The 27,537-nt window shown below is 30.2% G+C and overlaps 1 protein-coding gene across 20 annotated transcripts; it reads left to right on the top strand.

Annotated features, from left to right (window-relative positions):
- Positions 1-240: 240 nt before the first annotated feature.
- On the top strand, positions 241-26,746 carry LOC129920597 (uncharacterized). 20 transcript variants are annotated; one of them, XM_056001985.1, is made up of 13 exons: positions 247-871; positions 6,122-6,226; positions 11,249-11,533; positions 11,849-11,998; positions 12,074-12,415; positions 13,778-13,906; positions 18,569-18,656; positions 19,150-19,338; positions 19,451-19,657; positions 22,767-23,149; positions 23,443-23,563; positions 24,873-25,601; positions 25,878-26,746. In XM_056001985.1, exons 2-13 carry the CDS (start codon positions 6,152-6,154, stop codon positions 26,597-26,599), a joined length of 3,420 nt encoding a protein of 1,139 aa, XP_055857960.1. In that variant the 5' UTR covers positions 247-871; positions 6,122-6,151; the 3' UTR covers positions 26,600-26,746. The 20 variants fall into 20 exon arrangements, with proteins under 20 accessions (XP_055857961.1, XP_055857968.1, XP_055857955.1 ...); XM_056001984.1 differs by having other exon boundaries at positions 11,846-11,998; XM_056001988.1 differs by lacking the exon at positions 11,249-11,533 and adding an exon at positions 8,960-9,097 and having other exon boundaries at positions 248-871.
- Positions 26,747-27,537: the final 791 nt, after the last annotated feature.

The following is a 27,537-nucleotide window of genomic DNA, read 5'->3' as shown; positions in this document are numbered from 1 at the left end:
CTCGTCAACGATTGTTCTAAGGCCGATATTCAATCTATATTTATATATCACAGATCAAATAGCGGCACATGAAAATTATCTCAATACATTCGGCGCGCGGGAACAAATCTTTATTTACAAACTAGTATTTCTATCTTTTTTTCCAAATGTACATACATATGTTGTTTTTTTTTTTAAAGACTCTATCTCGTGTCGTGGAACGCTTTGGATCATTTGTATTGCGTTTTCTAATATTTGGGTGTGTAGATAGATACGACGACGTGAAGAATAGTCGCTTGAATCAAATTTAATTTAAAATAACTTTCTATGAAAACATACAATAAAATCGATGAACAAAGCAAAAAAAAAAAATAAAATAATTAAAAAAGATTTTCTTAAGGCAAATACAAAATACAAAAATTACATACACACATTTTCGTTTGCCCACACATAATTTTAAGTCAAAATTGTTGTGCGAATCTCCTAACATTAGTCTACAGCTGGCCGTTTAACGAATCAAATCATAAATCAACAGTTTTTGTAGTTTGTTGAAATTTTTGTTTTAACTTAAAAAAAAAAAAAAAATTGCGCGCAGTTATTTAATTATATAAGAAGCAGTTATTAGGAAAAATTATTATTATATCTGTTCTGTGAAGTGCTCAAATATATATTTCCATACCAATATAAAGTAAATTGAGTGCATTTTTTTCAGTGCTAAATATAACCTTGGCAAACCTCTGTACAAAAAATTAATTAAACTATCTAAAAAAAGGTTTATAGATACGTAAATTGTTTTCAATTTGTCTTGCGCCATAAAAAACGATATAATTAGCTCAAAAACTATATATATTCGATTTGAATTGTTTGCCGCCGGAAAATAATAATTAAATAGGTAAGTTAAATTTTGTTTTCTTGAAAAAAGAAAAACCAAAAAATTTATAGTTATAGGCTAATAGTTTAAAAAACCGAAACATGAAAATCTAAGTTCATTTTAAAAATAAGATAGTAATTCAATTTACCGCATACGATAAAGATACAAAAAAAACTATTACTATTTAAACCTGTTCAAACCCCAAACAACTAAATAACCGACGTTTTTTTGAGAGAATGCTCACACTTTTCAATCATCAATATTATAAATATTAAGTATTATTGAAAGATCAAAATTTGGACACTACCGGTCAATAAAATAGATTCAACCTGTAAACCTACAAAAACTTAAGAAAAAAACTTTTTACTGATGCACATTCAAGGATATCCCTTTTTGACTTAGAAAACAGATTCAAAACTGTTAAAACAATAAATTTATACAATTTATTGCAATGTTCTCAAAAAAAAACCTTTATTCGATGAGTCAATAGAAGGTTTTTGTCTCTTTTGGGAACTTAAAAATTGCTTAGTTATTAAAGTTATTAAAAAATTAATATTAAAAAAAAAAATTTTATTTACAACTATTTAAAAAATTCTATTTGATTACGTATAGTATAACTTATAACTATTTTATAATTGTTATCCTTACTCATAAAATTCATGAACAAGCAATTTCCGAACTTTGTTAACAAGTTTAAGTTCCGAAGAGTAGGACTACTATTCTAACAGTGCGACGTTTTACTCTTTTAATCAGACTTTAAATATTTTGATTGTATGTATAGCTCTGAGGAAAAGGCCGTCTAGGGGTCCAAATAAATAGCTAAACTCTGAAAAAGTAATTTTTCAGCACTTTTCCAATTTTCTAGCACTTTTTATCAATCTTTTTAGGGGAAGATTTAATTTAACACGATGACACGGAAGAATCGAATACCAACCAAAGGATGATTCGCTACTCTCTAAATTGTATCCTCTTTTCCCGTCGTTTCATATTTTTGTTATAGTTTTCCGTAGATTTCTTTCTTCTTAAAAAACTGCTTAGAACACTGTGGAACCTAACTGCAATTTTGATTTTTTGCTTTCGATTTTTAACGTTCACTTAAATTTTGTTGGGTTTACAACTTATAGCTTATATCTTCTGTGGGGAACTAAAGCCTTTGGATTTTCCAATAAAACATGTTTAAATAAACCCCAGTTTAATTCACCAAAAAAAAAAACAGCCCATTGATCTATGTAATTTTGAATCCAAACTTACCCACTTTAAAGTGTGTAAACCTGTTCTATTAGCCCATCAAAATTTCACCTCTTTTGCGGCGTGGGAGTATGAAAAATTACTTTTTGAAAAGAAGTCAATGTAACAAGTAACACCATCTGGTGTTCATAATAGTAAAACAGTTTTGTTATAGTGCGAACCACGCCGGAAATGAAGTATTGCTTCAAAAATAAAAATGCAATAATTTTAACTCTTCTAAGTAAACAGTAAGGTAGAATGGACACGAAAGTTTGACAACTAGCTACTGTGACATTAATTATTTAAATAAAATAACCACTCGAAAGTGTTAACAATAATAACAAATACTGCACACATTTTAATATTATTTATGCGACCAACAATTCCACAAATACAAAACGCATTCCACAAAATTACGAACAAATAATTCGTACGAATTTAACCTCATTTTTGATTTAACTTCAATTTTTGTACTCATATGAATCAAAATGTCAAATTTAGCAACTATTAGCAATTCGCTAAAGCAGGTCGCATATCCATATGAATGGCTCTAAATATGTTTGTATTCTATTACTAGAGTGCCTGCGAATTGCTAATGGTCGCTGAGTTAGACATTTCATTCATATTAATGGTTTCAAAAAGCTGCAAACTGTCATAAAACAAGATAAGCTTCAAGATTTCTGCGCAATCACTCAAGATAAAAGAGAAATACAATGTATTTTTGTATTTTACACAAGCCAAATATTTATTTGTTCGTAGCTCTTAAGAATGCATTTTATTTTTCTGGACTGCAAATTTACATTAGACAGTTTTTAGTTCCATAAAAATAAATTAACATGTTTTTGGTTGTAATTTGAACTAGTTTAAGTCAATTTTCTTCACTTTAAATATCTAAATATGGTCACTTACTTATTTATTTTATTAAACAATTAAAATAAGAATAAGTTGATATATGCTTTAGAGAAGGCTTTAAAAGAAAGAAAATGTTAAACACTTGACTTTATGGTAAAAGGTACTGTCTAAAACAGAAATATTTCTCCTTTTTTTTAAAAATAATGTACAAAAATATGTTCACACTAAACAGTTCCAGAATACCCATACATTTCTGTTTTTGGCAGTACCCAAACAGACCTATAATAAAAGTCTGTTAAACTTTTTTAATATTTAAATATTGATGTACCAGTGTGGCCATTCACTCAAAATTCAATCAGTTAATTTAGTTGTTATTTATTAGTAAGATAACATGGGTTTTCCAAAAACATGTTAAATAAATAACATAACCGTGATTGTTTCTCATCACGAGCCATATAGAAAAGAACCAAACTTGTGTAAAAAAAAAAATGTTTTACATTCAAATCTACTTTTAATCTACTTAAGAAGTTTATTAAGATCTTTGATGGACGAATGATTACAGAAAGGCGCACAACAATTAGATTGCTGCCAAATCAAAACAATGCTAATTAGCCCACATAATTTGTGTAAAAATGTGTGGATTTTGAGATATTCATATGTAAGTTGCCTAGAATTCATGTTTTAGTATATTTTATTAAATTAAAGGTTAAACGTAAAAATATATAGCTTCATTGGGGCCCGGTAAAAGTTGTGCAAGTACGTAAGCTAAACAAACGCTTTTTATTTTATTTTTATTTTTTTTGCTGGCAGAATTGATGATTTCAGCATTGGTTATTTTGCTAGTACCAATTTTACTGGCGACTTGGTTACTATCCTACCCTTGGTTAAAAAATTATAGAAGCATTATTTTTTATTCACCTCAAAAAAAAAAAAAAAAAAAAAAATAGCACGCATACACCACAGTGACCTTTATAATTTATAATTTAGAAAAGGGAAATATTTGACTTCGAATTCTTACGTGGTTGAATGTATTCCATATAACATTCTTGTTAAGAATCTTAAGTTGGATTTGTTTTATTTCACCGTAAATACCACAAAATACAAATATTTTTTCAAGCACCAAGAAAAGGTACATGCCATCCAAACATTTTTAAAAAGTGACAAGAAATATAAAATTGTGTGTGAGGTGATTTGTTTTTCAGTACACGAATAGTATCTTTTAGACCTTTCTCAACTAACCATGGTAATTCCAACAAATTACATCACTTTTGTTTTAGTTAAAAAATTAATAAATTTCAAATTACCAACCTCTCAAAAATAAAAATTTGTTTTTTTTTTAGTGTACAAATTGACCCTTTTACACTTTTTTTTTTAATTTCCAAATTATAAATTAAAATGGTCACTGTGGTGTATGCGTACTATTTTTTTGTGAGTAAAAAATTATGCTTCTATAATTTTTAAACTTTTTTAGCATTCTCCATATCTTGCAATTGCCAGCTTGAGCACGTCCGGTGTCCCTGCTGACTTTTATACGTACAGCTGTCAGTAGTTGGACTTGGCGTCGTTAAACTTAGCTATTAAAATGAAATTGTCCAAGTTGGCTTTTGTCGCATTTATCACTTTTCTACTCCATCGGCCCATGCGTCCGATCATTTTACTTTTTTTCATTCAAAAAAAGTTAAATTATCTTGCGATTAATATCAAAAGAAAAAATGTTGTTCGATATGTTGCATGTGAATATCTCAAAATTTCAATATAAGATTTTCGTTGAACCTTACAAATTTTATAACATATTAGGGCCTAGCTTTATTTTGTTTCCATTGATCTACATGAACTTGTTAGCACCCAGCATCGTACCGAGCGTTCCCTGTCAATGCATATGGCGTAACATCAGCCGTGTTTTATTGGTGCTCATTATTTTACTGAATAAACATTTTATGCTGTAAAAAACTTTTATTTTTATTTTATTAATAAATCCTTTATTGTTGAAGGGTCAAAATTTTAGAAAAAAAATGTCTCTTCAAACCAAAAAATAAAAAAACTTTCGTTTATCCTTAGCAATCATTTGTTGTTGTTTAACGTGCAAAATTTGACTGAGCTAAGAACTGAGTTACCAATAAAACGTGGCTAATATATTAAAGGTAGTCGGCATTACCACGAACTCCATTCGTATCGGAAATTTACTACGAATTCAGAACAAAATAATTACAGAATTCTTTTTTTGTTGGCAAAATTACGCACGGATTTCTTCATTGTGTTTTCGGGATTTGGATGAAATTGCCGATTTAAATGCAATGTCTGATAAGGTCGAGTAACAAGCACTCCATATTACACATATATTAGCCCAGGAAAAATAGATTTTTTCAAGGAAAAAATTTGCAACAGGCTGATTTTTGGTATACAGTTTGGTGTTAGGGTGGTTAACAATCTGTAAAAAGTCCTCTGTCCGCTAGTGCCATTATAAGGGGTCAAAGGTTACAAAATTTTTAATTTAAAAAACGGTAAATAAAAAAACGGTTGTAAAATAACCTCAGCTACAATTTTGTACAACATAATTTTTGTTTAAAACCGTTTTTAAAATAAAAAATGTGTTGACCTTTGACCCCTTATATTGGGACTAGCGGGCTATATAAACATATTCTCTAAGCTAATTTGTTAGAAAATTTCCCTCGGATATTGTCTTATTGCTACTTGTTTTGAAATGACTCTTATTTAATTATTTTAATTAATCGCTTAGTTCAAAGCAAGTTTTCACTTCCTTAGTGAAACTAAAGGCTCAACATTTACTAGAAATCAACTGCTGCGACGCTAGAAGAGCGGAGAAATCACACAAATATTTTCTATGTATACTTGAAGATAGCTACTTAAAATGCTTCAAAATTTAATAAGAAAACATTTGTTTAATTTCACTGCTCTCATAGAATTTGTAGTATTTGTTGAGGCTGCTAAAGCCAAGTGCACTTCTGAAGCGAAACGAAAAATACATGACTATCAACGGATTTTTCCTTTCGCATCAGTGGCGTACTTAAGCTTCAGCGTTATTGTGAAAGCTGCGATAAAAACTGCAAAGAAAGTATCGACAGTCTCTTTGGCTTTCTTCATTTATCGCAACTGCGACAATAACCGACCCAGTATGGAAAAAATTATTAACAGCACAATATTAAGCTGTATGAAATATTTTCTTCTTTTTAGCTATAACAAAACAAAAAATTAAACAACAATATGGAGGTAGCAGAGCTTGAAACTGAAACTGGAGTTTCAAAAAGTTCTACTTCTGTGTCTGAAAGCTCCAAACAGGTACACAATATGTTAATGTATTTTTTATTTAAAATGCGCTTTAATAAAACACAATTTATACCGAAAAAGAACTCAATGGTTAATAAATAATTGCTGTTTGTGGCTTTTCAAAATCTTATTTTATTTTTCCTGAAGTCTCTGCATGACTGATAAAATTTTAATTTTTTACAAGGTTTGGTTTGGTATATACAAGATTTTTCTTTTATTATGCTTATTTGCTTTCTTCCATTTATAGAAATAATTTTTATTCGTTTCTATACTTAATTATTTTATCAAAATAACTCTGATTTAATCCTAATCAGACGAAGGTAATTTTTTTTTTTTGTTTAAACAAATAAAATAGCTCTAGTAATAAGATCAGTGGTCAACAAAATAAAGATAAACATTATTTCATGATCTACATTTAACCAGTGTGAAATCTAGATATCTATTAATGCTTTTATAACAGTCTTCTTCCCAGCAATATCGAAACGAGTAGAAAAAAAAGTCAACTAGCCCAAGAAAAGGGCTAAACTTCGAAAAAAAATCCTACCGGGGCTTTTATTTTGGCGTATCTATCAAAGAAGTATCTACCCTTAATTTAGATCTGTTTTTGGTTAAAGTGCAATTCTCCTATTTCTATTTAGTTGTAGGAAACATGTAAGCCGCACGATATGATATCTTTCTTAAAATTTAAAATTCCTGTATGGGTTAGGTACAAAAATTTATTTTAAGCTATAAAAGCGTACATTTTTATCACGAAATCATAAATTTTTGTAAATTGTGAAGATTTAAAATTTTTTTAGTAGCCTTATTATATATTTTTTTTTCCTTAACTTTCTCAGCAAAATTTCCCCAAACATAACAACATAAAATAAATGTCAAAAATGTATCCTCGAATAAGTACGAGATTGTAGCCAAATTCGCACATGGCCTTATTACTGCATTAAAGACCAATCCAGCTCACAGAAACTTCTTCGCACAATTTTCGATATTATGTTCCCACCGGTTTTCAAAATTAGGTCAAAATTCATTAAAACCAATAGCTGTGTTTTTTTAACATTTCTATCCTTATCCGCAGTTGCCGTTTACATGCATTACAAAAAAAACACGCAGCTGCCGATAGGAAAAGAAGCTAAACCATATAGAAGATAGAATTTTGACGAGGTGTATAAATCTACGTTTTCCTTTCTCTTGGTGCGTGCATATACATTTTTTTGTTCAGTGTTGATTTTTTGGAAATCCTACTGCGGATAGAAATGCCAAAAAAAAAACACGCCTAATGTAGGTATAAAATCAGTGAAGTCGATAGCTAATACCTGGGAATGGAAGGGATTTACGATTTACCGCCGAATACGAACGGCTTAGCAGAGATGCACTTTTTCATGACAATAATTGAAGGCATTTTCAATTCTTCGCAATTTGTATGTTTTTTGGGTGGTGGAGGCTGGAATACTTACCTTGACCTCTGGCTCACAGTGGGGCAGATTTTCATTTTTCGTTGCAAAAATTCATATCATTTCATTCATAACTTTTTAACGAGTTGAATTATTTTAATAATTATTTAACTAAATAAGTATAAAAAATATGAATTTGATGAGTTTCAAGAAAATTGGTTTAAAATTGGCTTAAATTAGTTACCGGTTCGATAACATCGCCATCAGCTTTGCGTCGTTTGCATTTTAGTTTTAGCCAAGCTAACATAAAAAGACAACTACCTTTATGTCCATCATTCAGCAGAGTAAATTATGTTTTAAATAGTCTTCTAAATCAATTGATTTCAGTGTTTAATAAGAATTACTCAGTAAATGATAATTTTAAAAGTACCTACTAAATTTAAGGAAATATTTTTTAATACATTATTGTAATTAAAATAATAATACTGTACTGCATAGTCTTAAAATAATATTATAATAAGTGATTAAAGTTAGTCTTAAACGCATTAAAAAATACATAATATACTGGAGAGTCTGCCGTAAACCCCAAGCCATCAAGTTGATTAAGTTTGATTCCCTTAATGGCACGGAAGCTAGAAAGAGAGGCACTCTGCCCGGAATGAGATGAAAATCGCACAATTATTGGGCTGTTTATCGACGATCTTTGATGTGTTTTCTTTCTCTATTTCCTGAATCTATGGGGGGGAGGGGTCGATCCGTACTCCTCACCCCGCCCCGTGCATACCGCGCCGCCCGCCCCATGCAGAAAACTAATTTTCTAAACCAATTAATTAACAAATTTCTACGTTTTTCTATATTATTTAAAGTTGGAAATTATGTTTCTATGTTTTTTTTTTTTTTTGTGAAATTCAGGATTGTTTAGTACTTATATTTTTTTGTTTTGTTGGAAATAAAATAGAACAGTTGGTAATAAAATCGAAAATATCTTTTTCATTTAGGAAATAAAGTCGAATACCAAAATTCGAATTTCAATGGTTAAAATGGTAATATTGAACTATCAACATTATTACCATATTTTTCTTGTTTAATTTTTGGAAATAAAGTCGAACAATAAAAAAAACGGTAAATTTTAAATAAATTTTTAAAACAATTTGTCAGAAGGTTTTTATCAAATCTGATCATATTGAGGTAACTTTTTGAGGAGGCGTTAAAGACACTAAACTAAGTCTCTTTGCTAAAAATGTTAGACTGGTAGGATTTTTTTCGAAGTCCTACTCTAAATCGTTGGGCTATGATGATGACAATGTATAATGAAATAAAAAATATCCAACGAAACAAAAAAAAATCCTTTTTTCAGGTTATTGCATCTGGGGCAATGCAGCAAGCAATACGAAGTGAACAAAGTCTTGACAGATGTGTAGAGCAGTCTATTCAACAGAATGCTACACAAGAAACCGTACAGGTTCTTAAGAAATCAGTTGTCTCTTCAGTGTTGGTGAGTTCTACATCTTCCTCAACCAGGCAAGTTGTGTCGTCTTCCAGTTCATCTCTCCAAAGCAAGAGTGTTGAATCGATTGAAACTTTTGAAGATGCAGATTTCTAAAAAGCGCTCCCAATTTACAATTTTGTAATGAAAACTTAACATTGAATAAAAAAAAAAATATTATTTGAAGCAGCAACAAAAACACGGAATCTACATACATTATGTCCTTATCCTTGACCCCCATTTTATGTTTTTTATTTAAAAAGAACTCGAGCGCTTTTGAAGTTTTTTTATAAAAGCGTATTTGAATAGTTTTGTGTTGTTACTCCAAGCAGGAATTGGATGATATTTTTGTTTATTTCTGTAAGCATTAAATTCAATTCTTTCCATACTAAACTTCAGTTCAACACGGCTAGATTTTGAATACAAAATTTTACATTTTCAACACACAAACAATTTTGACCAGTATTTAAGTTATATATTTGTATGTATTTCCAGTAATATATTTGAATTTTAAGTATCTCAAGAGTGTCAAATGTGTAGATTAAATGATGAATTTTATTGCATACATTATGTTTAACTAAACAAAAAATTAATCGCAATTAACCTATAAAACCCCAAAACAAAAGCATAATACCAACTACTAACGAAGTATAAGATTAAAATTAAAACGTTGGTTATGTACGTATAGGTATTGATTTATTAGTTTATTTATATTTCTATCTATTTTGCAGCCACTTATTTATGAAATGTTAATGCTCTAAATAAAGTAACGTTTTCATTATAACTGCCTTCAAAATTTTTGTTATTTAATTCAAATCAGTGATGATATTGGTTTGGAATAACAAACAAACCTGGAGTCTATTCGTCACATATAAAATTAATAAACGTCAATATTTTAGCGATGATTGCCTTTATATATGTGTTTTTGAAAAATACAACGACATATGTATATGAAATGATTCGACCCCTCGAAAAAATTAAGGCCCAACTATATTAGGCCTGACGGCTGAACTTTGATTTAAGTTGATATGTCAAAATGGAACGAACTTTCTCAGCCTGTTTCTGACAAAAAGTCACAAAGTCATCCTTATAAAAAATCTCGTTAACATATGTACAAAAAACTATTTATGAAACTAAACATTTATATCTAGAATTTTACTTTCTAAGGCCATCTAGTTTCGTTAAGAAAGAATGTAGGTAACTTATAAGTTCCATTCGTCGCCTTAAGCAATCGAAGGCTTATGTCAAAGCCCTACGTCGTTTCTTTCCAAAATGTTTCTGAATGCTCCTGAAAGTGTTTTATTGACCTCGAATGACAGTTCTGCTTCTGGAAAGAAGAGAAATTCTCTTCTGGATTTGAAAACAGAAGCAGAAGAACTCACAAATTCATAGGTACTTTTTAAACGTCAATTTGACAAACGTCATTTTTTGTTTGGGACACGGTCAAATTGCTCTGCAATATCCGAACTTTCAACATTAACTATGTATTGCTAATGTATTAGACATAACAAGGGGTTAAGCTGCTTTTAAGAAAAACTATAGTTTTTCTTTATTTTTAAAGGATTTGATTTACATTTTACACATATATTGGATAAGTTAAAGTTAAGTTAAACAACATGAAGATGTTAAGTTAAACAAAATCTATGAAGATGTTACACATCCAAAAAGTTAAGCTCTGTCATCTGTCCATCGTTACGCTAAAAATATTAGGAATAAAAAACGTTATTCTTAAATTAAAACATAAATGCTGCACATAAAACATGCATTTAAATATGGCCGATACCTTTAATAACTTTAAATTATTTAGGAAATTAAACTTATTAAACAATTTATTTTATAATTTTTGCACTTTTTTTTTAATATAACCATTCGCTAGCTGAAATAAAGAATTATTTCTGAGAAAATAAAAGGGTAAATTAACTTTAAAGCAATTTTTTTTTAATAAAAACATGTAACCAAGAGCCATAGTAGATGCTGCTTTTTTACTTTTTGCTTCATTATACGTCAATATTTGCAATGTCAATGATATTCTTCCAAGTATAAATCTTTTCATTAAACTAAATTAATTTGTCCTCTTTTCTGTTTTACCTATACAAAAAAAAAACCAAATCTTCGATCCCTTTGTTTAACGTTACGTATATGTTTAAAAACACATTAAAGCAAGTTATTCAAAATGGTGGGGAATCATCGAATGCAACAGTTGAAATTTCCAAGCCAGAAAACGAAGAAAAAACAACCAAGTCTGTCAAAATCGAAGATTGCCCCGATGACAGTTCCGATGGAGAAAATAATGTTACGACCAGTGTAGTTGTAACTGTCAATAAAAAAATCATCGTTGAACAAAAAGAAAAATCACCCGAAAAAAATGACGAGGGCACAGACGAAGACGAAGAAATTATTGAAGAAATCGTCGAAAGTGAAAGTGAAGTTGAAAGTAGCGAGAAGGTTTGTGTTGTTCAAAAACCAGTAGCGGAAGCAAAAACAGAGATTCCATCTACTAACAATACACAACCTAAAGATGATCCAATTATTGAAACTAAAACCAACTCTGAAGGCACACCTGCCGTATCAAAACCAGAGCCAGTAATTGTAGTAGAAGAACCCCCTCAAAAACAAGAGACCATCATCCCCATTACAAAAAACACTGACACTATAATACAAACAGCTCAACCAATCACAAAAACAACAACGAATGAAACAAAAACTGATATTGAAACAATAACCGAAGTAACTCAATCAATAAAACTATCACCCCAGCAGGTTAAAGTTGACAGCGACATTGAGAGACCTACAGCACAGCCCGCCTTGGTTTCTGCTCCAGAAGCAGTGACAGCAGCGCCATCTATTCCCTCACAACAATTACCAATCGATGGAACACAACAAATACAACTTCAAGAGAAACAAAGACAGGTAGGCTTGCAGCAATTTGCTAATAGCATAACAAATTTAACAGCTAATAACGGCAGTACACTCAACAATAATCAGGATAATATAAACAATACGTTAAAGGAAATAATATCAGATATCGATCGTGTTATCGAACAGGAAGATGGCCAGCAGCAAAAACACAACTATGAAGTTCAGCAAGAACAGAGAAGAAAAGAGCAACAGCGTCTTGATGAGCAACAGCGTTTGGCACAACAACTTCAATACCAACAGTACTTGAATCAGCAACAACCTGAATTCATGCCACAACAAACTCCATACTACCAAACGCAACCAGCGCTGCGCGGCCAGCATCCTACTGTTGCAACGAAGACTGTTAGCAATGAAGAATCTCGGTCAGAAACTGGGTACGTGAAGAAAAACGAAAGTTATGAAGTTGAGGTAAGTGCCTTTATAAAATGTGAACCAAATTTATTTATTTTCTTATGTTTTAATATTAAAAGATATTTTCAAGTGGACATTTTAAGAATCTACCTATCCAATTGGTTAGGAAGGGATTCTCTGTTAGCCCTTACTTGAATTGCTTTTTGCGGCTTGCTTTTAATAACCTGCCATTCTTTCTTTTAAAAAACCTTAGGGGCCCATAAACACAACACAACCGAAATATTTATACGAGTGAAAACGTGCAATGATTTTGTCAAACGTCAAATTTCAAAATTATTTGTATGCAGTTATTTCAAAACACGTACCTTGCAAAATGTGGTTGGCACTTTAAAGCACACATTTACTTATCGATGATAACTAAAAGATTTTTGAATTAAAAAATATGAAACTTTCAACCAAATAATAATTTTATTCATGCCCAAAAAATAAATCCATTTTTCCCTCATTAAGTTTTTAAAGCTATCATTATGTTTATGACTTTATGACATGAGCGCTTAAATTCATTTATGGTGTTTTCGTTTGGTAAAAAAAATCAATTTATTTTTTGATCTAAATCTGTCAAAAAAACAATTTTTGATCTGTTTAACTACAATTAAGTGGTCGCAACAACAGTTTTTAGAGAGATTTGGATCAAAAAATAAATTGATTTTTTTACCAAACGAAAAAACCATTATATTATTATTTTAATAAACTGTTTCCCACCATTTTGTTTTAAATTATTCTGTTTGTTGTTTTTTTTTTTTTACTATCATCTATTACATTTGTTTCACTCCGGCAACTCATTTTATCAGGTGTGAGTCCAAAGATTTTAAATGAGTTTAAAATTTCCTGCCTCTTTTGGTTATTTCTTCCGCACCATGAAGTGCAAGTGAGAAAGCAACATAGAAATGTCAAAATTAGACCTGTTTGGTCAAATTTTTCCCGAGCTTCTAAATAAAAATATAAATAAGCTGAGTGCCGTAAACTAAACAAAGTTGCAGTTTTTATTGATAGCTCGGGTGCAGGGTTTGGTTTCATTTTAAAAATATGCTTGCGCTTTTTTATGAACATAGGCTTATTAGTACTGTGAAGCCCCGAACCACGTCAAATGCAGAGAGACAGTTAATATGAAAGAAATAAGTAGCTTTTAAAATTATGTAAATGTCCCTCTACACAATGGACCATCATTGGCCCTATCCATTGATGTGCGGACGAAAGACCGATTTTAAGGCTATATGCGGATATCAAAATGCCTGGTGTAGAGGAAACATATTAAATTGTTATCGAATTTGAATGAATGTCTATTGCATTTTAGTTCGGGACTTTACAGTAACGATCATTATGAACACTAAACTATCACAATCATTACAACAATCATAGGAACACGATGGATTCCGAATGGCACGATCAAGTAAAACAACTGTACAAGAAAGCCATAGTCCTATGTACATGACACAAAAGGAGCAAAGATCAATGTCATTGCCGTATTGGAAAAACCAAAACACAGAGGTACACAAAACAAATTACACATAAAATTTCTTAATTTTAAATACTAACAAAAAAACAAATACGCTTATTACCTGACTTTTTTTGTTTTCACACTTTAAAGTTTTTGTGAACTAAATAAATACAGGATCAGTCGATTTAAAATATATACATTAATTTTACTATAAACAAAATTATATAAATACTTGAGTTACTTAAAATATGACATTCTCATGACACAAATCAAAGATAACATAAACATCGTTGAATGAGAATTTTCGAAAATTTTTCATTATTATTTTATTTTACATAAAATTCTTTAGTTTAGCTTAGAGTTTTGTTATGACGTTCTTCTGTTCTTAGTTTTTTGAATAATTTTTCAAGAGATATTACACCGAAAAAAAAAAACAATATCAATTTAACATTTTATAAATATCAACAAAAATGCTGGAAAAATGTGTTTTGTGATAATTAAAATATCAAAACAGTATTTTTGTTACAAAAATGATATTTAAATATCACATTTTTGAATGTTTTATTTTTATTTTTTTGATATTTTATTATCAATTTGTCATTTATTTCTCATTCCAAATTATTGAAAAATATTAGGTAAATAAAATAAAAATTTTAAGGCACTTTATGTGTTTTCGAAGTAAAATGTATTAATACTGAGAAAATTTGATCGGCAATAAGATTTTACTTCACATAGTTTTCACCTCAAAAATGAAAAAAATTATTTTTTTTTCAGTGTAAAAATTGTTTGTTCGTAAGTTTGAAACCGTGGTATGTTTGTCCAAGGTTAGCCCAACTTTTATTTTCACTATCCCACCCTTAGTTAAAAATTATAGAAGCATTATTTCTAATTCACCTCACATAAAAAAAAAAAAAAAAAATAGTACGCATACGCCACAGTGACCTTTTTTTTAATTTATAATAGAAAAAATAAATCCACTCAAATATTATTTATTTGACTTTGAATTCTTACTTGATTGAATGTAGTACATATAACATTCATGTTAAGAATCTTATATTGATTTATTTTATTCACCTTAAAAACCACAAAATACAAATATTTTTTCAAGTGTGAAAATCATACAAAAGCTGCATGCTTATTAAAATGTATCCAAACATTTTTCAAAAGTTACAAAAAATATAAAATGTTGTTTAAGGTGATTTCTTTTCAAGTTCATGTGAATAGTACTTCTTAGACCATTCTCAACTAACCATGGTTATTCCAACGAATTACATCAAATCTCGTTAGCTCACCCTTAGTTCAAAAATTATGATAAAAAAAACTTGTAATTTTATATAGGTAAATTATAAAATGTTACGCAAAATTGAGCACATGAAACAAATAATAGAGAATTTACAAAAGGTATTTAAATATGAAAAAGAATATTTTAAGTTAAATTATTTTAACATTCTCAAACGACACTCGCAGTTCTTATGCAGGGTCCCTTGAATCTTTGAATAGTTAAACTTTTAAACATTATGCTGACTGATGCATAGAAGACGTAATTGAGCCTACATATCAATTGACCCAGTTTGAAAAGGTTTAAAAATTGAAGCGTTGAGAATGAAAAGGGGTTAAGTGACATATTTCGAGTTTTTGGTAATCGTCGTTTAAAGTTTTTAGTTTATGGTTTTTTGTATGAAAATGAGAGAGATTCAGAAAAAAGATCTAACTTCTAAACTAACTTCTATCCTTCTCATTCTCAACGATTCAATTGTTATTAGTAATAATTATTTCGGTTTGGAACGTATATTGAACGTGTTGATCAACCCAGCTTTATATTTGAAGAAGTAGAAATAGTTAAAAAAAATATATTTTCGACCATTTATTTTGAATAAATTGTAACTCGGGTATCAGATGTTTAAAACTCATTTACTGCAACAACGTACTATCTAAAAAAAAATAATTGATTTTTTAGTTAGTAATACAATTGCATATATATTAGGGTGTGTCAATATGCTAAGGTATGCAATTTTCAAATGTAATAGCTTTTAAAAGTTGCATTACTTATCAAAAATAAATCCTGCATTTACAATTTTCATTTTAATTAATATCTTTGGCTCGCTCAAAATATAAGAAGAAACCAAAGAAATTTGGATTTTTAGAGTTTTTTGAAATATTATGATTTTTTTAATTGCGCCATTTGAATACAAAAACAAATATATAAGAAAAACTTTTAAGCTTATACTTGTTGCAATAGAACACTTAGTAAAGAAGCTGCGAAATAATATGTGAAGGAAAAAAATCATTTTTTCATATAAAATCGTGTTTTTCCTAAAAACTTCAACCGATTTGAGCGAGCCAAAGACTAACGATATTATAATTTTTTTTTTACATATTATTAAACCTTAGACTCTAATAAAACTTTTGACCACTATTACATTGCAAAATTAGAGTACTTTTTTTCGGTCATACAAAAGTGACACACCCTAATATATATTCCTATAGCAGGTACTATTATGAAGTCGAATCTAGTATCAGTGCATGTCACCACTTTATTCAAACTAACGCTTACGCACGTCGACACCAAAGTTCCTAGGATAGTTTCATGATGGTACTATGGAAATATATAGAGGGCTAAGAACTCAAATGAACCAAGTCACAAAAAGTGAATTCGGAGATATAACGAGTTAAAGTAAATGTGCTATCATTATTGAATCATATGGGGGAAATTTATTTGAACAAATGACAATTTGAAACGGAACTTTTTTTGAACAAAATAATGACAGATCTTCATAGAGTTAAACCTTGCGCAGGTTTTGGTACTAGATTTTATTTTTTTTATTTTTTTTTTTGACAGTTATTTGTTTCATGTACGTTATAGTTGTGAGACACAATGGTATTACCATTCTAGTACAGATAAAATTGTCATTGTCTCTCATTCTTTGAAATCGACACATTTTGCTGCTCTAAGTTATGCTCTAAGTAAAATGTATGAAACATGCGAAAAATCGTTCATTTTTTCAAAAAAATTACCAATATGTTCTTATCTACTTTCAGCAAAGTTAGAATATTGTCATAACTATAGTATTTATATTTACATACGATACAAGTAGAAAATATAATCTTTTATGGCTATACGTTTTCTGTTCAACTATTTTCAAGTTTAAATCAAAACGGCTCGGTGCAGTTTTCATATATGTATTACATTAATTATTTGCATACACATATCTATAATTATTTAATTTTCAAAACCTGGGCCAAATATTAATTAGAACAAATAAGTTTTGTCTACTTTCCCCACTTTCTACTCGTTTAAAAATACATTTTTGCGCACATGCATTTAGAGATACAATAGGGAATCGTTGCCCCAAAGGTTAAAAATAAAACAAGACACAAGCTAAATTATGTTTAAGAAATTAAAAAGAAAACCATTTAGCACCAGCAAAAGTGTATCGTCATCGTTTTATAATACATACATAGTTTTTTTTTTTTTTTTTTCTGTTCTGTGTGGAATATCTGCTTTAAATTTGAATAAAAAAAGCAACACTAAAAAATCTAATGATAAAATTAAAAAAAAAAAAAAAATAGCTATATATATTAAAATAAAATTAACTTTTTAATGCGTAAGAATGTAGGTCATCATATATAAAAGAAAAAAAAAATACACTTTGGTATTTCCTTCCGTTTATAAAATAATCTGCCAAGACAATATGTAGGCAACGGAATAAACAAACAATACTAGCTACTTTACAACTGCAATCTCATTAGCATTACATATACCGTAAACCAAAATATGGTAAATAAAATGATTATTCTGCGATTGTCTATCGAGTGTATACAAATGCTATTCTTGTACAAAAATTAATTTACACTTTAAAGATAGGGAACAAATACATCAATTTTGATCTCGGCAAAGGCGAGAAAAATAAAAAAGAAGAATATTGTGCGCTGGCGCATCAAGAATGTTTTTTTTTTTTTTTTTTTTTTTGTTAATTTGCTTCAAAATTTAACTTGAAAATTTGTTTAAAATATTTATGTTGGTTTCGCGGATTTTATGATTTTTACCTTTCTACACATTGAAAAAGCTTTCGTGTCAGACGATTTCGAATTTTCAAAAAAACACTCAAATATCAAACAAGTTTTCTATTTGTACTCAACGAGTATTGTCGATTGTGAAAGTGTGCAGGAAAATTTTATAGTTTTGAAAAAAAAAAAAAAAAATTGTGCTTTGTTTTTGAATTTTTTTTTTTTTTTTGGGAATTATACACACATACAGAAATGACGTATACTCGTAATTTTTAAATATGTAAACATTAGAAGTCTTTTTTATGAGCACAATAAAAATAAATAGAATTTAAAAATATTAAAACGAACAAAGAATTGTTGCTTACTAATGTTTAAGAATTTTGCAAGATATTAGACCAAAAAAAAATATGCAAAAAAGTGTCAGTTCTATTAATGTGCCATCAGATGGTGGCTTAGCCAGAATTGAACACCAATACAGCAGAGTTCAGAAATCACAATCCATGAACAATTGTGTTGTAGAAAAGGAACGTGGCTTTAAGCCAAGTGATCGGCATGATCCCGCCAAACGAGAATTTCTGACAGATTTAAGCAAACAAATTTGGCATAGAACTAAGGTCGGCAAAGCAAATAATATTTAAATAAAATTGAACCAAATTTGTTATGATATAAAATATGAACAAAAAAATGTTTTCTTTCTCTATCAGGAGTCATCATCAACGATTTCAAAAAGAGTCGATTTGCAGAAAATTTTCACACCAGCAACGGATTGTGAAGAAATTATACCAAAGAATCGTAAGTAAATTAATTGTTATAAGAATTATAAATATCAACATATTTATATTATCTTGCTAAACACGAAAGGGATTTTTTTTGGTTGCGATTGTGTTTGTTTTATTTTTGATTTTTTTTTTTTGTTTTGTTTATGTGTGTCTGTCTGTCTTAATTTCTTCGCAAAAACTAACAAAGTATTAACAAAATTCTAATTTTTTTTTACATTTTAAAGAAAAAGTCAAAACAATTAAACAAAATAATTCAAATCCATTTATGAACCGTTTTTTTTTTTATTTAATAAATTTAAATAAATACATCTGTATAGTTGTTTTGTACCTAATGCATGTTGGAGAAGATATAAAAATATGAAAGTATGCAACAACCAATCACTGAAAAAAAAAAACGAAACAAAGTATCCAATTAAATCCCAAAATTGTTTCCGAGAGTTATAAATATGTTTAAAAAAAAAAATAAGTTCACTTATTTTTTAGTAATTTTCCTGGTTTGTTGACAGGAAAACTATATGCATCGTCAGCGTTTTATTCGCCAAATCTTCATCCGACTGTCGAGGATCAGGTTGCACTGGCACGAAGGATATCGCATTCGTTGAGTGACATTAGCAACCATACATCGAAGGGTCAGTCAATGTACGTAAATCGAAAAAAGCGATCCGTTAAATGGGTTCACGAAGGTTCAGGAAAAGGTTTGTCAAACTATAGTTCATATATGTTGTATGAAGTAGAAGTCGTTTTTTAGTTTACAATATGTATATTGTTGTACGCTGTAAATGCTACATAACAATGTATCTATCATAGGTCAACCCGATATTCAGGAATATAATGAAGAATACAAGGAGAACGAGAATAATTATAATGATAAAAATCTTTTAAGATTGGTCATGAATCCACGCGGTCAGGTACGAGATTTAAATTCAGTTCGCGAGCCGTTAAGTGAGACAGGTTTGTTGTCTCCTGATCGGTGTGCTGAGTTAGTAACAGCACTGAATGCTCCAAAAGGACGAGGTAATCATAATTGATTTGTTATAATATTTTGTGTTACATCCCGTTGTCATTATTAATTGTTGCAATAAATCAATCCGTAATTAATGCAGATGCCAGGGGCGTACATGCTATTGGGGCAGACGGGGTGGTGCCTCGGGGCCTCCGATATGGATGCCAGGGCACTTTTGGAGATCATGTAAAGCAGAATTTTGTTAATATTTATACAATCTAGAACCAAAAAGACACAACACAATATATACACATTTTTTGCCATAGGCACAATTGCCACACAATTACTGGGGGCCCTATACAATTAAAAGACCCTTTAACAAATTAAATGGACTTTTTAAAAGCGAAATATAAACCAACATTATTAACCTTAATTTAGTTTCAAAAGCGCATTCCAAGAAAGCCCAGGCAATCCTTTGAGAGCTTTTACAACCAGGGGCTCCAAAAATAAACAAAGTTTTTTGAGACAAACAGACATACTCGTATTTACAGGCCTAGCAAACAATACTCTGCAATTTTTTCAGGGGTTCAAGAAAAGTTCTCCTATATTGATATTATGCTGGCACAAAAAGGGCATTTTTCTTTAATTCTTACCAAGATTTAACTGTTTTACACAAAAAAAAAAAAAAACGATTACAATAAAGCATTTGACATTGAATGAAATTACGTTCAATTCAATCATATGATCAAAAATTCACATATGAAATTACGTTAAATAAAACGGCTATTGGCAGAGTCCTCTCCTTATGAGGAAGAATATTGCTCTTATAAAGCTTTAAAAAAGCTATAATTGCTAGCATTAATAAAACTTTATAGAAGCAAATTGTTAGTTGGGTAAGAAGATTTTTAGGACTTTCGCCCGAATTCCTATAGGGCGAAGAATTATATCAGCCCTGATTTCGCACCGTAGCGTAGTTATGTAGATGGTATTAAAAAGCTATTTGGCTTCAATATTCGAAAAATATAAATTTTTAAACATTAAAAAAAAAAAATGAAAACATAAAAGAAAAAAGAAAAAAAAAATGCATTACATTTTCTTAAATAAAAAAACTAATAGAAAAAAAGCTTCAAAATTTAGACCTGCCCCGGGGAGGCCCTCTAGTGACAGTTCAATGTACGCCTCTGCCAAAACCAGCTTAAAATTAAAAAGAGTTTAATTGGGCATTTTTGGTCAAGTTAGTTTGTTTATGTACATACAAAATTAAAACAAAAATTTTTGTCCCGACGTTATATTTATATAAAGAATATATTTATATTTAACACACCCATCAAGAATGATACCTTCTATGGAAATTACTTTTGTTCAATCAAGAGCCCTCTGGAACAGGCATGAGTATCAATTTTTCAAAGCTATTTTAACTATAATTTAAAATTGCTGTTATAATTTTTTATAAAGGTTTTATCAAAGATTATAAGATTTTATTAAATTAGGTGGGTTTTTTCCTCAGTGTAATCGATGTTAGTTACTATATAGCTTCGTGTGAAATATGTTCTTAATCTAGATTTATGACAAGAGATTTAAAATGGTTCTTCAACCGGCATGAGATGATTTATACCTAAGAAGATTTATTCTGCCAGCTCTACGAAAATCAGGTTGTAATACTTCTGGATGAAAAAAAAATCCTTCTTAATACGAATTTTAAGAGGCGTTAGGTGATTCTTTTACTGTCTTTAGCCTTAGTTTTTAATTTCTTTAGCTGAAAGTTTCTAATATACAGCGAAATCGTGTGGGAACCAACATTTTTCCATTTTAAGACGATTATATTTGATTGCGATTTAATGAAATAAGTGCTTCCAGTCCTAAACAAACAGTAAAAATATTAGCCTTGAAGGAGGTTTTTTATATGAGATTTATCGATTTATTCGGGTTTCAGTTTCAGCGACCCAAAAAGCATATAGAAAAAAAATAGTCTCATCCCCAGATGCCAGATCAGAACTGTTTTTTTGCATAGCTGTGACAACCTAACGCAGATTAGCTCTATATCTCCAAACTTTTTTTTCTTTCACTTAATTTGATATAAAACAAAACCCTTAATTTTCAATCATAGAGAATTGGGCTTGACCCATTATTATTCTGAACGCCTCAATTTATATATTTCTTTTATTTATTTCATGACAAATAAATCACCTAAATTATAACAAAAATACTTTTAAAATAATTTTATTTGTATTTTTATACTTTTAATCCCCATTTCATTAAAAAAAAATCATTTGATTTAGTAACTGTTGAGTTCGCTTAGAAGTGCGTTCTTTTATTAGCCGATGTTAACTATTGTTAACAATTATTAACACATGCCGTGCGGCATGTTGAACGAACCAAGCATATGCGCATGCGCATTATAACCAGGGTTATGGGATTGTGTCTTTTCGCTCCCTCACAAATGCCTTTTTTGTGGGGTTATGCCTTTTATGGTTGGGAATTTAAATCCTTTCTAAATTGAAAAAAAAAAACAAGTAAAACTGTTGTGTATGGATTACATAGATGTTTCTCTATATTAAATGCGCTAAAAATTTAATGCGCAGAAAAACTATATCAGATATTATATTTCACTCAGTATAATGGTTTAGAAAAATGCTTTGTGAAGTGAAAAAAGGAAACTTCCGTTTTTTTTTATTTTTACACTATTTAAAAGCTTATGGTGGCACTGATTTAATAAATGAATTTTTGAATTAATTTTTTAGAAACCAGAATTAATATTTCTAATTTAAGTTATGATTTAGATAATAATAAATGTATCCCGATCTTCAAGAATACTTTAGGTTAGCTACTGAATTTATTGCTGTGATTTTCAAACTCTCTGTGGCAGGGCAATTGAAGATCCTTAGCTTTGTTCATAAATGGAAATAGGTACTAAGTTCTATAACAAAAGGAAATAAAACTTTAAATATTATTTCTTCTTCGATTTCTCATTTTTTCTAAGTTTACTTATGCTTCGCTTAAAATTGCGACTTTTAAATCTATTTTGGCTTCGGGGATTGATATCATTGAATAGAATGCTTTATAAGCTATAACTATCTTGTGCTTTATTATATCAATAACACAATTATATCTGAACTGAAACTAATGAACAATTTTTATATTGTCAACAAAAACGCAACAATAACATCATCACTACGAAAGGTGCTGAACTTTTTGCAAAACGTCGCAGGAAAGCTGAAAAATGGATTGTGGATGAAACCAACGCTGGTATCGAGTCGCCATCGGGTCTAATAGATCATCAGCAGCAGCCGTACAAGCCAACATCACCTGCGAGCATGGTTCCAGCATACTCTGATGTAGGTATTCATCGTGTCCAACTGAACATGCAACAGGATAAAATTCAAGACAAGTACAGTCAGCCAAGTTTGAAAATAATCAAATCACCCTGGGAAGCCGCATTGGAAACGGGATCAGCTAGTAATGCTTTTGAAGAGGTAAACAAACATGGTGGACAATATCCTCATTACGGGCAGTATGAATATCAACAGACACCACACAAATCAATTACACCAACACCACTACAAGTATGAAATTCAAATTTACACTAAATACCTAATTATACCTAATAACAAGTAACAAATAGCATCTGAATTAGCTTCATATTTTTTTGTGTTATAGCCTGTTTTCAATATAGCCCAAATGAGATATTCTCGCAAATTAGGTCAGTTCAAATTTCAAATAAAATTATTTTTTCTATACGCTTTGAAATTCGAAATGAGATAATTTGCGAAATTATGGGCTCTAGTGAAAACGGGCTATTAAACTAACTTTGTGTTTGTTCTTTTTTATGAAACTAATTATTTTATTCATTTTTTAGGATCAGCAAGGTTGCAAGGTTTATCAGCCGAAATCATCGTCGTCTTCTAGTCAAAGGGATCTAGCTTACAAACCCAATATACCACAGGGATGGAAAGCGCCAGCAGTTGTTTTGCCTAAAGGTATGTCTTAAACTATAGTTAGTTTTTTTTATTTATGAGAAAGCTTTTAAGAAAGATTTTAATTCGACACTTTTTTTGATTTTTAAAATAACTAAGTCAGCTAAAAAAAAAGTGAAAAAGTACAATAATGAACAGTTTCAAGCTTATTTTGTAGTCATTTTTTTTTTCGGAATGGAAAACAAAAATGTACCTACTGTGCAGAAAGTTTAGAATTCGGTGTATCTAAAAAAACAATTTGTATAGATAGGTACCCACCCACTTTCTATTACCCAAACAAATAGCTCAACGCCTTTTTTAACCGACTTCAAAAAGAGCGGAGGTATTCAATTATAGTCTGTATCTTTTTTTTTTTTATGTTTGTTACCTCATTGTGAACCAACTTTGATAATTCTTTTTGTATGGAAAGCTGCTGCCTGCAGTCTGGTACCATTTTAATTTCGTCCAGTTATTGCTAAAGAAACTATGAAAAAAACCATAAAACCCAGTTTTGATCTATGGAAGTTGGTTTTGTTTTTTTGATAAAAATTATAATTTAATCAATGGGATCTATCGATTGCACTCCAAAGAACTCTACGAAAAAATAGCAAAGAAGTCCTCGGACTTAACACAAAATATTTTTTGCTATTTGATTTTTTTACTTACGTACAATATGTACTTTCTGCTAACTAAAACGTTATTTACGGAAGCGGTTAAAGTTTTGAAGAACTGACTAACATTTGCCTGTACAAAAACAGCATCTAGGAACAAGAGGACAGATGATCTCATTGGCTTCATTCTAGAGTTCACAATATGAGTGTATTTCTAAAACCCTTTCTTATTAGGGTATATATAATCATTTCTGGTTTTCCAAACAGCATTTTCAGAGTCAAAATTATTTGAATGTGTGATTGTTAAAACAACATAAGTCCAATTTAATTTTTTTGATAGGAGTGCCAAAAACCCATGCACTCAAAACTTTTTCGGGACAATTTTGATTTTTTGAAACTAATATCAAGACAATTTCTTTCCTGCCGAAAAATTATAGTCACCTTTGGTTTATGATATTATTATTTGCCTGGTATTAAAATTTCAACTGTTCAAATTTTGTCATATTTCACTTTTTGAAAGTTTCACTGGACCATACATCAAAATATGTCCTTTATCACGACTATTTCAATTAAAAAAAAAAAGCTTTCAAATATATCACTTTTTAATCTATATAATATCTTATTTCTTGAATTACGCACCATCAATTTACCATTAAATGCTTTAAATAAAAAAAAAAAAAAACAAATCTATGAAAAAAATATTTCTCCATAACTGCTGTCAGCTGTTTCTCCATATAACGAAATAGCCAACTTTGTCGAAGCAACAACAAAAATCGAGCAAGTTTCCAGTGCAGCAAAAAAATGTGAAGAAATTACACAAAAGGATGAAGATGAGATTATTCATCTAATGACAAAAACAAAATTAATAATACCGAAACAAGAACAACAACATATGAAGACAGTTCCATACGCTGAAAACGATTATGTGAGCTATGACAGTGCTCTGCAACAGCTACAAAATGTTCTTGAGGGTTGTGAAAAACGCGAGATGGAGATGTTGCATGAACAGCAAAAACTTCAGCAGCAAATAAAACCTGAATATCAGGTTGGAGAAATGTTCTCCCAGCGAAAACAATCGGTTTCTCCAGATAAAGAGTACGAAAGCAACAATGAAGTTGCGATAATTGAAAAACAAGATGAAAATGAAGATTACGTCAAGGTTCCAGTAAAAGACCTGATTTCGACGTTTGAACAGCAGGTGGTAGCGGAAAAAATTGCTGCCGAGACCCAGATAATTATTAAACCTATCGCTAAAAAACCTAAAGTTATGAATATACAGGAACAAAACGAGCCGGCAAAGCAGGGTGAGTACAAAGGACTCTTTAGACCAGTAGACACGGAAGAAGACCATCAGCAAAAGACGACCGAAGAAGAAAAAGAATCATTCAAGTGCGATACAGATTTTCCACAACAGCAAAACGACGAAAAACAGCAATGGCAGAATAGCAAAGGCAAGCCAAATCGAAGTTAGAGCTGAAATTTTAAACATATGACTAGCAGAGAATGTTGATTTTATCCTTAGTAAAAAAAATTGCTATGCTTCCCATTTCCATTTCATTTATGTTAATACCAGATAATATATTAATTTTATTTTCGGTCTTGTTTATTTTTAATTTTGTTTCCCTCTTTTTCTTTAAATATTTGTGTTTGAACTTTCAATTAATACAAAATAACTGACAAATTTTTTTCTTCTCATTGTTTTTTTCTTATTTCCACAATTGTTTTAGAACTGTATGTGCCCAAGGAGATACCCCTTGAGAGTTATGCACCACCACCTCAAACATCCCACTATATTCCGCCGAGTAGTGGTTTTCCCGTGTACCAACATCCATCTTCTAGCTTTGCAGCACCAATTGAAAATAAGCCATATTCCGGTTTCCCATTGACCAAACCTGCAACAGATCCTTACAATCAGGTGCAACAACAGCAACAACAACAACAACAACAACACTCATTTTCAAGAACACCACAACCGCAAAAGCAACAATCGTGGACACCAACTTTATCTTCAGCTCATCCAAGCCCGGTAAGCTTCAATCCTTCGCCGTTGCCCTACAATAAATTGGCCAAGTTCGAACAACCAGATCCATCACCGATTCAATCTTACCAAACACCATATCAGCAGCGTCCATTGGATGTCCCAACTTTGAATAAGCCAGCAAACGTTTCACCTACAATTTTTTCAAGCTCTCCCATGAAAAGTCATTACGTTACACAAACTTCACCTCGACCCCAATCACAGCAGTTCCCTAGCCAGGATTATAAATCCTATAATGCTGGGGGCTTCGTAAATGATAGAATACCTATGGTTTCATCGGTCGATTTATCAAATTGTCAAAATTTTAATAATTCTGCTAGGGGTTGGGGTGGAGTAAAAAAACATGAACCTTATCGTCCAATGGTAGTAACAGCTAAACCTGTTGGCAATCTTCGCTATTCAGATTTTTAAATGGCAAAGGCAACAAAACACAACTCTGGTGACTATTAAATACCTTATATACATATATATGAATCTTGTTGTTTATAAATATAAAATTGTTTGTCTATATACGTAAATAAATCTTCATATTCTAATATATCAAATTATTATAAATTATATGCATTGTACTTTATGTATTCCTTTACGAATCGGTTTGTTAGCCTGCTCTTTTTTTTAAATAATACATATTTTTATTTTATTATTATTTATTTATTTACCTACAATTATTATTTATTTATAATTTTGTATTACATACATAAAATGAAGGTCATATAAATTTAAATTTTCTCTTTTATTTTTTGCCCGGCGAAAAAAAGCTTTTTAATTTTAATCAAAACGAGGAGTTATCTTTTTTTTAATAAGTAAGGCGCTAAGGGCCAATTTTAAATTTAGCACTAAATTGAACGGATGGTAAGGCAGTACAGATTTGTGTACTTATATTTCTAATATTAACTTAAGTGCCACAAACTTGAGTGTGAAACTGGCCCCAAGTCATTTTACTACCACCATGGTTATGAAAATGCATAAACATCGTCGTTGTTTAAGAAAATAAGCATAACTGGAAACACATTATATATCCTAACTAACAATTTAGCTTTTAAAAAGCCTTACAATTACTACTGTTGCTTCTTTAAAGCTTTATAGAAGCAGAATTGTTAGTTGGGATACCTACTTCAAACACATTATTTAAATTTTCTGAACTTGAAAGAATCGATTTTCTCTAAGCATTGCCGATTTTCTTGAACAACGGCTTTGTATCTAAATGTTATACAAGCTGTCCCGTAAAAAGATGAGAAAAATTAGGTGGTAATTCTTGGATATGTTTCCAAAAAACATTAAGCCACTATTTACAAATTTGATATAACTTAACGATGATTTAAAAAATCTGGTATACCTTTAGTCATGTT

Source organism: Episyrphus balteatus, chromosome X (assembly GCF_945859705.1).
Source record: "Episyrphus balteatus chromosome X, idEpiBalt1.1, whole genome shotgun sequence".
Lineage (NCBI taxonomy): Eukaryota > Metazoa > Arthropoda > Insecta > Diptera > Syrphidae > Episyrphus > Episyrphus balteatus.
The sequence above is the reverse complement of the archived record's forward strand: the minus strand, read 5'-3'. Positions and strand labels throughout refer to the sequence as shown.

Coding starts and splice junctions, on each gene's coding strand:
- LOC129920597 (XM_056001978.1), top strand. CDS start 6,152: ATGGAGGTAGCAGAGCTTGAAACTGAAACTGGAGTTTCAAAAAGTTCT. Junction 6,227..11,248: donor TGTCTGAAAGCTCCAAACAG/GTACACAATATG, acceptor AACACATTAAAG/CAAGTTATTCAAAATGGTGG. Junction 13,907..18,568: donor GGAAAAACCAAAACACAGAG/GTACACAAAACA, acceptor TTTCTCTATCAG/GAGTCATCATCAACGATTTC.